Source organism: Orycteropus afer, unplaced genomic scaffold, assembly GCF_000298275.1.
Source record: "Orycteropus afer afer isolate SDZICR_OR568_19922 unplaced genomic scaffold, OryAfe1.0 scaffold00031, whole genome shotgun sequence".
Lineage (NCBI taxonomy): Eukaryota > Metazoa > Chordata > Mammalia > Tubulidentata > Orycteropodidae > Orycteropus > Orycteropus afer.
In genome coordinates, this window is record NW_006921618.1 from 5,633,697 (window position 1) to 5,646,246 (window position 12,550).

Consider the following 12,550-nt stretch of genomic DNA (forward strand, 5'->3'; position numbering starts at 1 on the left):
GTCTGTGTTAATTGGTTTCCCTTTTTTTTGTTGAAGAGGGTCTGTGCAATCCTTCTGCCTAGTCCGCCATCTTGCCCCGCCGCAAGTGAGAGGTCTTTTTTGACTACTTCTAATTTTCCTAGATTCATACTTCCTACATTCCACATTCTGATTATTAATGAATGTTTGCAACTGTTTCTTCCCATTTTGAGTCATACCACATCAGCAAATGAATGTCCCAAAAGCTTTATTCCATCCATGTCATTAAGGTCAACTCTACTTTGGAGATGCAGTTCTTTCCCAGTCATATTTTCAGTGACTTCCAACCTGAGGGGTTCATCTCCTGGGACTATATCAGACAGTGTTTCACTGCTATTCATAAGGTTATCAGTGGTCAGTTTTTTCAGAAGTGGATGGCTGTGTCCTTCTTTCAGTCTGTCTTAGTCTGGAGCTCTGCTGAAACCTGTCCACCATGAGTAACCCTGCTGGTATTTGAAATACTGATGGGATAGCCTTCAGCCTCACAGCAACATGCAAGCCACCACAGTACAACAAACTGACAGAAGAGTGGTGATTCTCAAATTTAATGACAACTAAATCATAACACTTCTATACCTTGATACAGCTGTCATTCCCAATGTATGAATGAGGCAACGTACTCAGAGAGGTGAAGTAACCTGCTAAAAGTCACACAGTTAATAAAGGTCATTGCCCAAAGTCTGACTCCAAAGCCTGTGCCCCTAACTACTAAGCAAGGCCACATCCATAGTTTAGCCAAGCAACTAGTGACACTGAAACTATGAATGACAGGAGCAAACGCCATACCCAGCGTTTTAGTTAGCCCATGTAGAGTTATCAGTGCTATCTAGATACACAAGGTTCTCCTTACGCTTTGCAAACAGTTGAAATAGCTCAGAGATCACCATTTCTACTGATCCCCCACCCTCGGGTTTGGAACCACTCACTGATTAGCATGGCCCTTGCCTTTTACAGGTTACGGCTGAAGGGCTGGAAGGTGGGGAGAAGTACCCAAGGACACACAGCTAGTAGAGAGCCAATTAATGGTCTCAAGTTTCCTGGTTTCCAGCCAAGTTCTTGTTCCCCATCACCAGATTGTCTCATGTTTGATCTCTGGCCAGTTTTGAATGACAGGTAACAAGGCCTAGTCCTCAGCCTTGTCTTTTGCTGTGGCAAACTGGCAGAAACAAAAAGTGGGAAACTTCCAAATCCTGCTTAAAACTAGGGAGGCTATTTTTTTTTTAAATCCAGGACAATGATCCTCCTAGGCTTACCCTTCACATGTCCTTTTCTCACATTGCACCCTCTTGTGTCTTAAGATTTTCAATGAGTTGCCAATTAACTTCCAATTAAAAAAACTCAAATGTTTGACTTTGTTTGGCACCTCTAGTGCCGTGGATGGCTTTAACAAACAGCTTATTCTCTTACAGTTTTGGAGGCATTAAGTCCGAGTTCAAAGTGCCAGGCTCTAGGGGTTGGGTGGAAGCCCCTCAACCTTGGGCTTCAGCTCTGCCTCCTGCTCCCGGCCCATTGAAGCTAGAGGCCTTTCTTCACTCAGACACCTACTGGCTGCTGAGACTGATAAGCCCAAGGTTGACAAGTAAGAAGGCACAGTCCTGATGTTACCAAACCACATGGCAGGCCATTAATTCAAGTCTATTAAGAGTCCCAGGATTGGCAGACAACGTGACAGGCTGCTAAATAACGACTCAGCTACATGCAGGATTCAAGCGTGCCAAAAGTTACAGACCATTCCTAAAGCTGCTCCTTACATACTGGGAGCAGACCACATCCCTAAGGCAGCTACTCAGCGGCTCCCAGTAGATTCCACCACGGAGGTGATTACCAGTCTCATCACAGGGAATACTACATCCAGCTGCCCAGCCACTCAACCAGGCCCAGCCAAGCTGACACACAGGCTTAACTACCACAGACTTGTTTTGAAAAATCACAAGATCTGCCAACCCTAGTGCTAAAATTCCATGTGATATAGAATAGTAGATGCTCTCTTAAGATGGAAACATGTTTGTGTTTTTTTAAAAAATACAATTATAAAATAGGCACACGCTTCAAACAGCTATTTCACCAAAAGGAAATGTTTATGCCAGATAAGCACATGAAATGTTCAGCATCACTATCCATTAGGAAAATGCACATTAAAACCACAGTGAGAGATTACCACATGTTTGTAGAAAACTGAAATAAAGAACAGTGATAATACTAAGTGCTGGTGAGGATGGGCAAAAACGTAACAGCTTATCCATTGCCAGGGAGACTGTAAAATGGTACAGCTGCTCCATATTTGACAGTTTCTTTTAATTTTTGTGATTTAGGTGAAAGTTTACAGAGCAAATTCATTTTCCGTACAGCAGTTCATACACATTTCATGTCATGACATTGACTGCAATTCCCCACAATGTCACAGCTCTCTTCCCACTTCCTCCCTATAGTTACCTCTTGCCTATTTCCTTCTTTCCTATGCATTCCTGCCCTTCAAGCTGTCTCCCGGTGAAAACACTGGCCTTCTCTCCCACAGCTGATGGATTGATTGCTGTAAGGAGTGTATTTACCTGATGTGAATGTTCACCCCATGTGCCTGTCTGTTGTTTGGCTGGAAGCCACAGGAGTGCGATCAGTTCCAGACCTGAAGGGTAATTAGGGGCCATAGTCTCAAGGGACTAGGCTTTATCAGTCCCAGGCTCTATCAGACCAGTAAACCTGATCTCTCTTTCCATGATTTTGAGTTTTGTTCCACATTGTTCTCCCACTCTATCCAGGATCTCCTGCACTGATCCATTTCTGAGTGGTTGACAGTAATAGCTGGGCACCATCTAGTTCTTTGGTTTCCATGTGTCTTTGGTTTTCTTCATTCTTCTTTGCTCTGGACGAGGAGAGATCCATTTGCATCTAGATGGCCACTTGCAAGCTTTTAAGACCCCAGTCACTACTCACCAAAGTAGGATATAGAACAATGTTTTTGTGTAATATGTTATGCCAGTTGAGGTTGATGTCCCCTCTGACCATGGTCCCGAGCTCACAGGTTCAACGACTCATTCCCTCAGGGTGGTTGGTTGTGGCCAAGAAGTTATCATAACTTTTACCCCTTGTTAGTGCTATTATATATTTTAACATTCTTACAGCACATACATGTACACATGTAGAAGTATCATCTACCAGCCTTATATATGGTCATAGGTATAATCCCTTTTGCCTCGGCTGATCATTCAGCCTGCATATTTGACAGTTTCTTACAAATCTAAACATATACTTACCATACAATCCAGCAATTACATTCTTGGACAATTACCCAGAGAAATGAAAACTTATGGCCTGCTGGGAAGCAAATTTCATATAGGAATTCCCAGGGTAATGTACTGGGGAGTTGAGTAGTATTTGAACAGAGGAGTGACACATGAAAGCATTGTGGTTGGAGCTCAGAGCAGGTGAAAGGATGAAGTTGGGGGGGTGCCCTTAGGGTGCTTCCATAGGTGGGTATGAAGACTACCATCCTGGCATACATGGGCGACTGATTATAGAGTTGGAAAGGAAGGGATTAGCACATCAGGCAGGTTTGAGGAGCAAGGCAAAGTCTGGTAACTGGAGAAGTGATGTCACCGCTGCCTCAAACAGGGGTGTACCCAGTTTTTTGACAAGTGGACTCTCCCAGTGCCTGCACTGCCATTTGTTTCTGTCTGATTGCTTGTACATTCTGTTTCCTGACAGAGCAGGCCACCCATCTTATTCCTAAGAGGCAGAGACAGGCAGGACTTAAGTCACTCAACTCCCAGGATGCTCCTGATTTTACCCCACTGCCTGCAAAAGCAATCTGAAGTCACTGCCAAGTGAATGGTGTGACTATTGATCCCAGGCTCCTGCCCAACCACAGGTCCTGGTAACCAGCTAGTAGGACCAGCCAAGGTCTTGGCAGAGCTGTCTCATAACCAGGAGTCTCCAAGAATGTGCCGGCAGGATGACAGGCACCAGGAGTGGTGTGCCAGCTGCAGAACTAAGATGTTCTGATCTCCTCACTAATTCCTAGTGTGCTGTGTTGGGCTGTCTCTGTGACTGTGATGAAGTGACAGAGTTTGAGAAAAATTATTCTGAAAGATGAGAGCAAGGCAGGATGGCCTGAGCCCAGGACAAGCAGTGAAACCTAATTTGGCTGTGTTTTTAGTGGCTCTTGACAGTGAGGACCTGGCTTCACTCTACCTTTCCCCTTACTTGGATCTTACAGTCTCACTGTGCATTATTCTTCTTCCCTCACAGGCAATTTTCACCCAGAAAAACAAGCTGCTGCCTGACCCATTGGATAGTAGACGCTGGCAAGGCTTCCGGCTGGAGGAGTATCTTATAGGGCGATCCATTGGCAAGGGCTGTAGTGCTGCTGTGTATGAGGCCACTGTGCCCCTGGTGCCCCAGAACCTGGAGAGGGCAGAGAGCAGTGAGCTGCTGACAGGGAGAGGCCCAGATGTCATTCCACAGGGAGAGACTGACCAGAGCAGTGCCCAGCCCCCTGCCTTTCCCTTTGCCATCAAGATGATGTGGAACATCTCGGTAAGAATGTAGTCTTTACCTTTAAAGTGGGCATTTCTCAAATGCCAGTCAATCTTAGTGGACCTAGTGGGCCTCTCTGCAGTCAGCAGATAGGAAAGACTCAAATCCTCCACAGGAAATGTGCCTGGACAACTTGGCGCTAGCTGTGTGCCAGGGCTGAGGTGGACAGCAGCCTCAGCAGCCAGGGTGGATGCTGGAGAGTGCAGGTTCTGGTTCTGAGAATAGAAACCAAAACAACCAAACCCACTGCCATCAAGTCGACTGTGACTCATAACAACCCCCACTGGGTTTCCAAAGCAGTAAATCTTTATGGAAGTAGATTGCCTAGTCTTCCTTCTGCTCTTGGGTTTGAACCTCCAAACTTTCAGTTTCTAGTCAAATGCCTTAGACACTAAACAGAGCTCCTAGGAAGTTCTAGACTTTTGCATTTCCAAGCCTGGCTGCTAGCTGCCAAGTAGCCAAATGCTTTCCTGGGAAACATCCTGTCTGAGCACCAAAACCTTCACTGGTCGTGACAGTGAAGGAGTGACAGCTATTACATTCAAAAAAGCTGAAAGACTCTGGATACTTACAGGAGCTTGTTGATATTTATCCCGATTTCCTGAGTCCTGAGAAATGTTCATAATGGAATTAGGAGAATAAGGTGTTTTTCCCCCTCTTTGGTTTTTGTTTGCATTTGGGGTGAGGCTGGGAGTGGCTGTTCCATGATTCACCACACTTTATCCACACTTTATCCAGGATGGAGTTTGTCAGGCTATGGCCTACCGGTTTGGAGCCTGTGGTGGCTGGAGGCATCTCTAACACAAAGGAAGGGTCCCATACCCTGACCTTCTTCTTGACAGATGCCAAGAATTTGAGGTGTGGGAAGAGTCCCCTGAGTAGGCATGGATGGCACCTCTACCTTCTCTGTCTCCAAGGAGTACCTGGTCTTGTCTTGCCACTTCAGAGAGGTTATCTTCTCTTGAGGGTCCAGGCTAGTCCTAGGCAACAGCTGTCCGGGTCCAGGTTACAGGGAGGGCTTGGAACTTGTTGTTCCACTTGGGTTTGTCTAACTCTGGATTCCTGTGGCTTTGTTCCAGGCGGGCTCTTCCAGTGAAGCCATCTTGAGCACAATGAGCCAGGAGCTTGTCCCAGCAACCCGAGTGGCCTTGGCTGGGGAGTATGGAGCAGTCACCTACAGGTAAGTGCCTTTGCCCCACCGGGCCACCTGACTGAGTTCCCTGAGAGCAAAATAACCATCCGTCTCCAGCAATCAGCACAGTGTCTGACACCCAGCAGATAATGAAGGCTTGCCAAATGTCGTAGTTAATGATGGATGCTCAACTGGTGGGTAATTTAGAAAGACTGCGGCTCATCTGACTCCAGCTGATGCTGCAGATGGTTGATTCACATTGGAGCAGGGGCCAGCAGGCCATCTAGTCTGCCTCATTCAGGGTTGGAAAGCTGATCTGACTTCTGACTCCTCCTTGGAAAAGTGGGGACTGATAATGGGCAGGTGGAGCACCACCTAGTGGTACAAACTGAACTCTGTCCCCCAGGAGAGACAGTCATTCCACTCAGAGTACCTAAGGGTGCCAAGTACTGTTCTAGGGGGTTGCAGCTTGCAACAGAGATTTAAAACAGAAAGAAAGAAAGAACAAGTGTTCTATTCTTTAAGAGTTCTCAGCATGGGCCCAAAGAATGAGAAAGCCGAGTGCCTCTGGGCAGGAGGCTTGCTGGCAGAGTGGGGTGCACCTATCAGCAGAGCTTAAAGGAGCTTTGTAACACTTGCCGGAGCAGGGCAGAGGCCAGGCCAGGAGACTGAGGGTCAGAGGTGTGCTTATGGATACAGCTGAAGTGAGGCTGTTCTGATCAAAGAACTGTATCCTGCGTGTTCCTGAACCTGAATCTAACCTGTTGGTTCCCTGATAAACCCTCTAATCATGAATAAGAAAGAGTTTTCGGTGTGGCAGACAGGTGCGGCTGTGCAAGACCAGAGCAGTCAGTGTGGTAAGTGCCAGGGCAGTGGGTGCTCAGGAGGCTGAGTGCTCACGTGTTACACCTGATTCTGTTTTCCGACTGTTGTATCTGATACTGGCCTTGTATGTTTCCCTACTTGGCTGAAACAGAAAATCCAAGGGAGGTCCCAAGCAACTGGCTCCTCACCCCAACATCATCCGGGTTTTCCGTGCCTTCACCTCTTCGGTACCGCTGCTGCCAGGGGCCCTGGTCGACTACCCTGATGTGCTGCCCCCATGTTTCCACCCAGATGGCCTGGGCCATGGACGGACACTTTTCCTTGTTATGAAGAAGTAAGTGACAGGGGTGTGGCCAGACCCTGAGCTGCCACATTGGTAGGGTAGGAGTTGGGTCCTGGCCTCCATGTGCACATCAAGCGGGGCTTTCAGAGAGAGGACCAGGACTCATTGGGACAAGCAGGTCATGCAGTGGGACTGTCTTCCCCAGAGAGCAGTTTCCCTTGAGGATGATTTCTCGTGAAAATAAAATCTCATTTTCAGCCATTATGTACTCTTCCATACTTTTCACCCAGTGCTTTTGCACATTTGACTACCATCCCTGCTCTATGGCTTGCCCTCCTATTTCTCAACATAAAAACAGGTCTCTTTCATCACCCTCTACATCCTCTAATGTCACTGCAATGGGAGCTGTAAGGAAATGAGTACCTGTGTTGTCACTTTCAACATGTGCAGCCCCTTATCATTTCAAGATGATGGGTGGGTGGGGCAGAGAGGATGGTTGGGGACAAAAAAGTTCCAGGAAGAAGAAAGGCCACCATCCTGACCTTAGCATCCCTAAGGTGCATCCTGAGGTGCTAGGGACTGCTGACATACTCTCATAGCCTGAAGCCCTATGCCCTCTCCCCCAGCTATCCTTGTACCCTGCGCCAGTATCTTCGCACGGCCACTCCGAGCCCTCGCCTCGCCACCATGATGACCTTGCAGCTACTGGAAGGGGTGGATCATCTGGTTCAACAAGGCATCGCACACAGAGACTTGAAGTCTGACAACATCCTCGTGGAGCTGGATGCAGGTAGGTGCCCCTCACCCCCTCAGAGTAATCAGAGGGATTGACGTCTGGGGACACTGAGGACCCTTCAGGCCTTTTTTGGAGTTTTATGTTATCATAAGCTGTTGTGTCTTAATTTAGTTCTGGACAGAGATGAACACCAACCTCTTCAAACCACAGGCTTTTGTTCTCTCTGTGGAGCTGTCAAGTGGTCGTTAACAGTCTTCTGTGTTACCCACTTACAAAACAAACACATCAGTGGTGGAAGTGTTCTTTAATAAGTAAAAGGGGGGTAGACTTTAGCTCATTTTAAGAAAAGATTCTTCAAACAGTAAATGCTGTCCAAACATAAGTCCAGCTGCCTTTTGAAGTAATGAGTTGCCCATTACTAGAAGCATTCAAGTAGAAGCTAGATGGCCATTTGGGGATATAGTAAAGGAGAATCATATATCTGATAAAATTTGAACTAAAAGATTTTAAATAGTTACATATGCAATTAAATTACTGAAAGAACTGGCTTTTTAAAGGAACTCTGGATCCTTTCACAGATAATTAATTCTTAATGCACCTGTTACTTAGACTTTGAATTGGGTTTCAAGTTCAAATCAAAGGCTTATGGCTATTAAGGGCCCTTAGAGGTCATCTGAGGCAAGCACCACCTAATGAGTAAATTGTGAGCAGCTCCTTTGGTCTTGGGACAGCTCCAATTACTAGAAAATAATTTAGATTGAGCCAAACTTTCATCCAACAGTTATTTGTTTGGGCCTTTAGTTTCCTGGAAGCATTTCCAGACTCATGCTCAGCTCTATGGTGAGGGGACTCCCATTCAGGCCTTGCTGCTCTGCACTCCTGGTCCAGCAGAGTCCCTGTTGCCCCTCTCACCCATGTCTTGATGGTGGCTTTAGTAGGGACACAGGAGGACCTCTATGGGGGAAGGAGAGGGAGGAGAAACCACCGCTTACCTCTGCCTGTTCCCTCTGCAGATGGCTGCCCCTGGCTGGTGATCACTGATTTCGGCTGCTGCCTGGCGGATGAGCACATCGGCCTGCAGCTGCCCTTCACCAGTTGGTATGTGGATCGGGGCGGAAACGGCTGCCTGATGGCTCCCGAGGTGAGTCCTGCTGCGTGTGTCATCTGTCATCAGCAGAAACTTCCACACATCCCCCATGAAGTGACAGGATGAAATCTGACACCTCATTATTTACTCAGCACCTCCATCTTTTCTGACCCACAACTTGGCACCAGTCCCTTCCTTGCCACTTTGCTTTAATCTGTTTAATCATGTTCCTGGGAGGTGGGAGTTTGTGAGCATAAACCAGGCAGCCTCAGCAGGTTCTTCTGGGTCTGAGCCACAGCTGGCGCAAAAGCTGGGCTCCCTGGACAGACTTCATGTGATGTGCAAAAACACGACTGAGGTTGGAAACTACAGTAGCAATTGCTCACCCGATACTTTCTGAGCAGGTGTCCACCGCCTATCCTGGCCCTAAAGCAGTGATCGACTATAGCAAGGCAGATGCCTGGGCAGTGGGAACAATCGCCTATGAAATCTTTGGGCTCTCCAATCCCTTTTACGGCCAAGGCCAGGCCCACCTGGAAAGCCGCAGTTACCAAGAGGCTCAGCTGCCCACACTGCCCGAGTCAGTGCCTCTAGACACAAGATGCCTGGTGAGGTCACTACTCCAACGAGATGCCACTAAGGTGAGTGAGGCTGTTCCCACAGCTGCCAGGTTCTGCAAGCGTGGATGGAAAACTCAGTTCATGTTCTAGGGTTAAGGCCATGTTTGGGCACTACAGGGACAGGCAGAGCCTGGATCTTACAAAGGTGAAGGCCAATTACAATAGTAATATCCTTTAACTACCTATTAGTTGACATAGGTGTAGGGGAGCTAGCCACCAAATCATTAGTCAGAATCCTAGCACTTCAACTCTCTTGGCTTTTTAGCTGCTTCAAGTTACTCAGAAGGAACCCTGGTAGTGCAATAGTTAAGTGCTTGGCTGCTAATTAAAATGTTGGTGGTTCAAACCCACCCAGCAGCTCCACAGAAGACAGACCTGGCAACCTGCGCCTGTAAAGTTTACAGCCTAGAAAACCCTACAGGGCAGTTCTCCTCTGTCACAAGGGGTCCCTATGAGTCAAAATCAACCTGATGGCACCTAACATTACTCAGAGGGAAAAGGATGTATTTTTAATAAAAGTTTAATAAGGATGCAACTTATGGAATCAGCTGAGACCTAGTCAGACAGACTGATGAGGAAACATCTCCCAAGAATAGATCTGGACACTGTGAAATTTCTGTAGCAGCTACTGTACTTGAAGCCCTAATTGGAGTGGCAGGCCCAATCCTGTGGCATGTTCAGCAGAAGGAGCCTAGAGCCAGATGGGGGTTCATAGTACTGCTCCATCACTCATCACTCACTACACATAGCATGCTGTCCTGGGCACAGTAGCTGCCCAATGAAGGTTTGGTCAACTACCAACTGCTGCCATTAAAAGAAATGAGAACTTACTTAACCCCAGGACAAAAGACAAAACAGTGGTGGGCACTGGGGCCCACCACGGCAGGAAAGGCTATCCAAACATGCAGATTACATGTGGGAAAGCCTGGAACATGGGTGCAGAGCAGCCAGTATGGGTCAGTTCAGGAAGGGGATTGGGAGAAGATTGAGGGTCGAGGAAAAATTTAGTTGGGGCCAAAATGGAAAAGAATAAAATTAACAAAGTGGGTGTGGACAAAATACTTTCTTACGATGTTCTCAGTCTCCACTTCCCTTCTTGTTTCAGAGACCATCTGCCCGAGTAGCTGCAAATGTTCTTCATTTAAGCCTCTGGGGTGAACACATCTTAGCCCTGAAGAATCTGGAATTAGATAAGATGGTTGGCTGGCTCCTCCAGCAATCCGCTGCTACTTTGTTGGCTGACAGGCTCACAGAGAAGAGTTGTGTGGAAACAAAAATGAAGATGTTATTTCTGGCCAATCTGGAGTGTGATGCCCTCTGCCAGGCAGCCCTCCTCCTCCACTCCTGGAGGGCAGCCCCAGGACAGCTCTGCATGTGGCTGAATTACTAAAAGAACCTGCTGCATCTGTGTCATGGTGATCTGTGAGTGCTGAGGGAGGGCTCTGAGATGTGAGAGGGTGGGAGTCAGGAGAAGAGATGGCGGAGAGGGCTGGCTGGTCAACCCCAGGGAAGGCCTCAGGTTTGGCCAGTGTGAACAGAACAACTTGAGTCAAGTCCATGGTCTGTAGCTACTAACTGAGCTTTGCAGTTTTGGATGAATCCATAACCTGTGTGGACTAAAGTTTTCTCACCTGTGGAATGAAAAATTGGTTTAAATCTGGAGTTGGCAAACTTCTGTGTGTGTGGGGGGGGGCCGGCAAGAAATCATTAAGGCTGTCACAGCTATTCTACCATTGCAGCACTGAAAGCAGCCTTAAATATGTAAACAAATGAGTGTGGCTTTCTTCAAGACAACTTTGTATTTTTATGGATGCTGAAATTTGAATTTCATGTGTAACAAAATATTCTTTTAAGGCCATATACTATATGGGGGAAGTCAGCACACGTGACACCGAGGCAAGGGAAGACACTGAGCAGTCCCCAAGAATAAAGGCCAGAAACGGTAAATGCTGTAACATATACAGTCCTGCAGCAGCAGTCATGTCTGACAACCACCCGAGCAGTTATATAGATAAATACATTGCTAAATAGGTGAGGGAGGTCATATACCCGCATACATACATAGGTATGTGGTGGATATTTCTACATACATATTTGTAAATGCCACACACGTACTCACATATAATAGAGCACATAGGGGACACAGTCATACAAACTACTTAGACATTGCAACTGAACTACTGGAATCAAAGGCAAAGGACCACGTTGTTGTTATGTGCCATTGAGTCGGACCCAACTCACAGCAACCCCTCTTTGGGTTTCCGAGGCAGTATCACTACGGAAGTAGATTGCCCCATCTTCCTTCCAAGAAGTGGCTGGTGAGTTTGAACCTCCAGCCTTCTGGTTAGCAGTCAAGTGCCTTAGGCACTACGCTACCAGAGGTCCCCCAAGGACCACAGTCTCAGGGGATATCTAGGTCAACTGGCAAAACACAGTTTATAATGTTCTACATCCTAGTCTGGTGAATAGTGTCTGGAGTCTTAAAAGCTTACGAGCAGCCATCTAAGAAACAACTATTAGTCTCTTCCCACCTGGAGCAAAGGAAAATGAAGAAAAATAAAGACTTAAGGAAGCAATTAGCCCACATGAACCACAGCCTCCTCTAACCTGAGATGAGAACTGGAGGTACCACTACTGACCACTCTAAGACCACAACAGAGTCCTGGTTAGAATGGGTTAAAAAAAAATATATAGAACAAAATCCAATTTTTTGCAAAGCGTTACTTTTCATGGATAAATGTTTCACTGCAGAAAACATAAAAAAAACCACTGCTGTTGAGTCACATCTGACTCATGGCAACCCCTCCTTGGGTTTCCAAGGCGTTATCACTATGGGAGTAGATTGCCCAACCTTCCTTACAAGGAGTGGCTAGTGGGTTTGAACCGCCAGCCTTCTGGTTAGCAGGCAAATGCCTTAGGTACTACACTACCAGAGCAGAAAATATATAGGTAAGCAAAAACTTACTTATTTTGTAAAAACAAACAAAAAGCCCCCATAATCCCACCAAGATACCCTTCCAGACACTCCTATTTTTTTTTTTTTTTAAAAGCCCAGACTTAAACCTAGGTGTCCATCAAGTGAGGAATGGTACATATGAACTATGGTACATACACACAATGGAATACTATGCAATGCTAAAGAGTAATGTAGAATCTGCAAAACACTGCATAACGTGGATGAATTTGGAGGACTTGCTGAGTGAAATAAGTCAATCACAAAAGGACAAATACTGTATTAGTCTGTTATTGTAAAAGTTAAGGAAAGGTTTATCTATAGAAGGAAATTTTCTTTGTTGGTTACCAGGGGTGGGAGGGG

The 12,550-nt window shown here is 46.6% G+C and overlaps 1 protein-coding gene across 1 annotated transcript in view; it reads left to right on the top strand.

Moving 5' to 3' along the window:
- PINK1 (PTEN induced kinase 1) overlaps nucleotides 1-10,624 on the top strand; it is a 21,796-nt gene extending 11,172 nt beyond the window's left edge. The window contains exons 2-8 of the mRNA XM_007935865.1: nucleotides 4,264-4,551; nucleotides 5,631-5,731; nucleotides 6,660-6,842; nucleotides 7,418-7,581; nucleotides 8,541-8,668; nucleotides 9,019-9,255; nucleotides 10,340-10,624. Of these exons, the coding sequence (XP_007934056.1) occupies nucleotides 4,264-4,551; nucleotides 5,631-5,731; nucleotides 6,660-6,842; nucleotides 7,418-7,581; nucleotides 8,541-8,668; nucleotides 9,019-9,255; nucleotides 10,340-10,624 (1,386 nt within the window). The remainder of the gene's footprint in view (nucleotides 1-4,263; nucleotides 4,552-5,630; nucleotides 5,732-6,659; nucleotides 6,843-7,417; nucleotides 7,582-8,540; nucleotides 8,669-9,018; nucleotides 9,256-10,339) is intronic.
- Nucleotides 10,625-12,550: the final 1,926 nt, after the last annotated feature.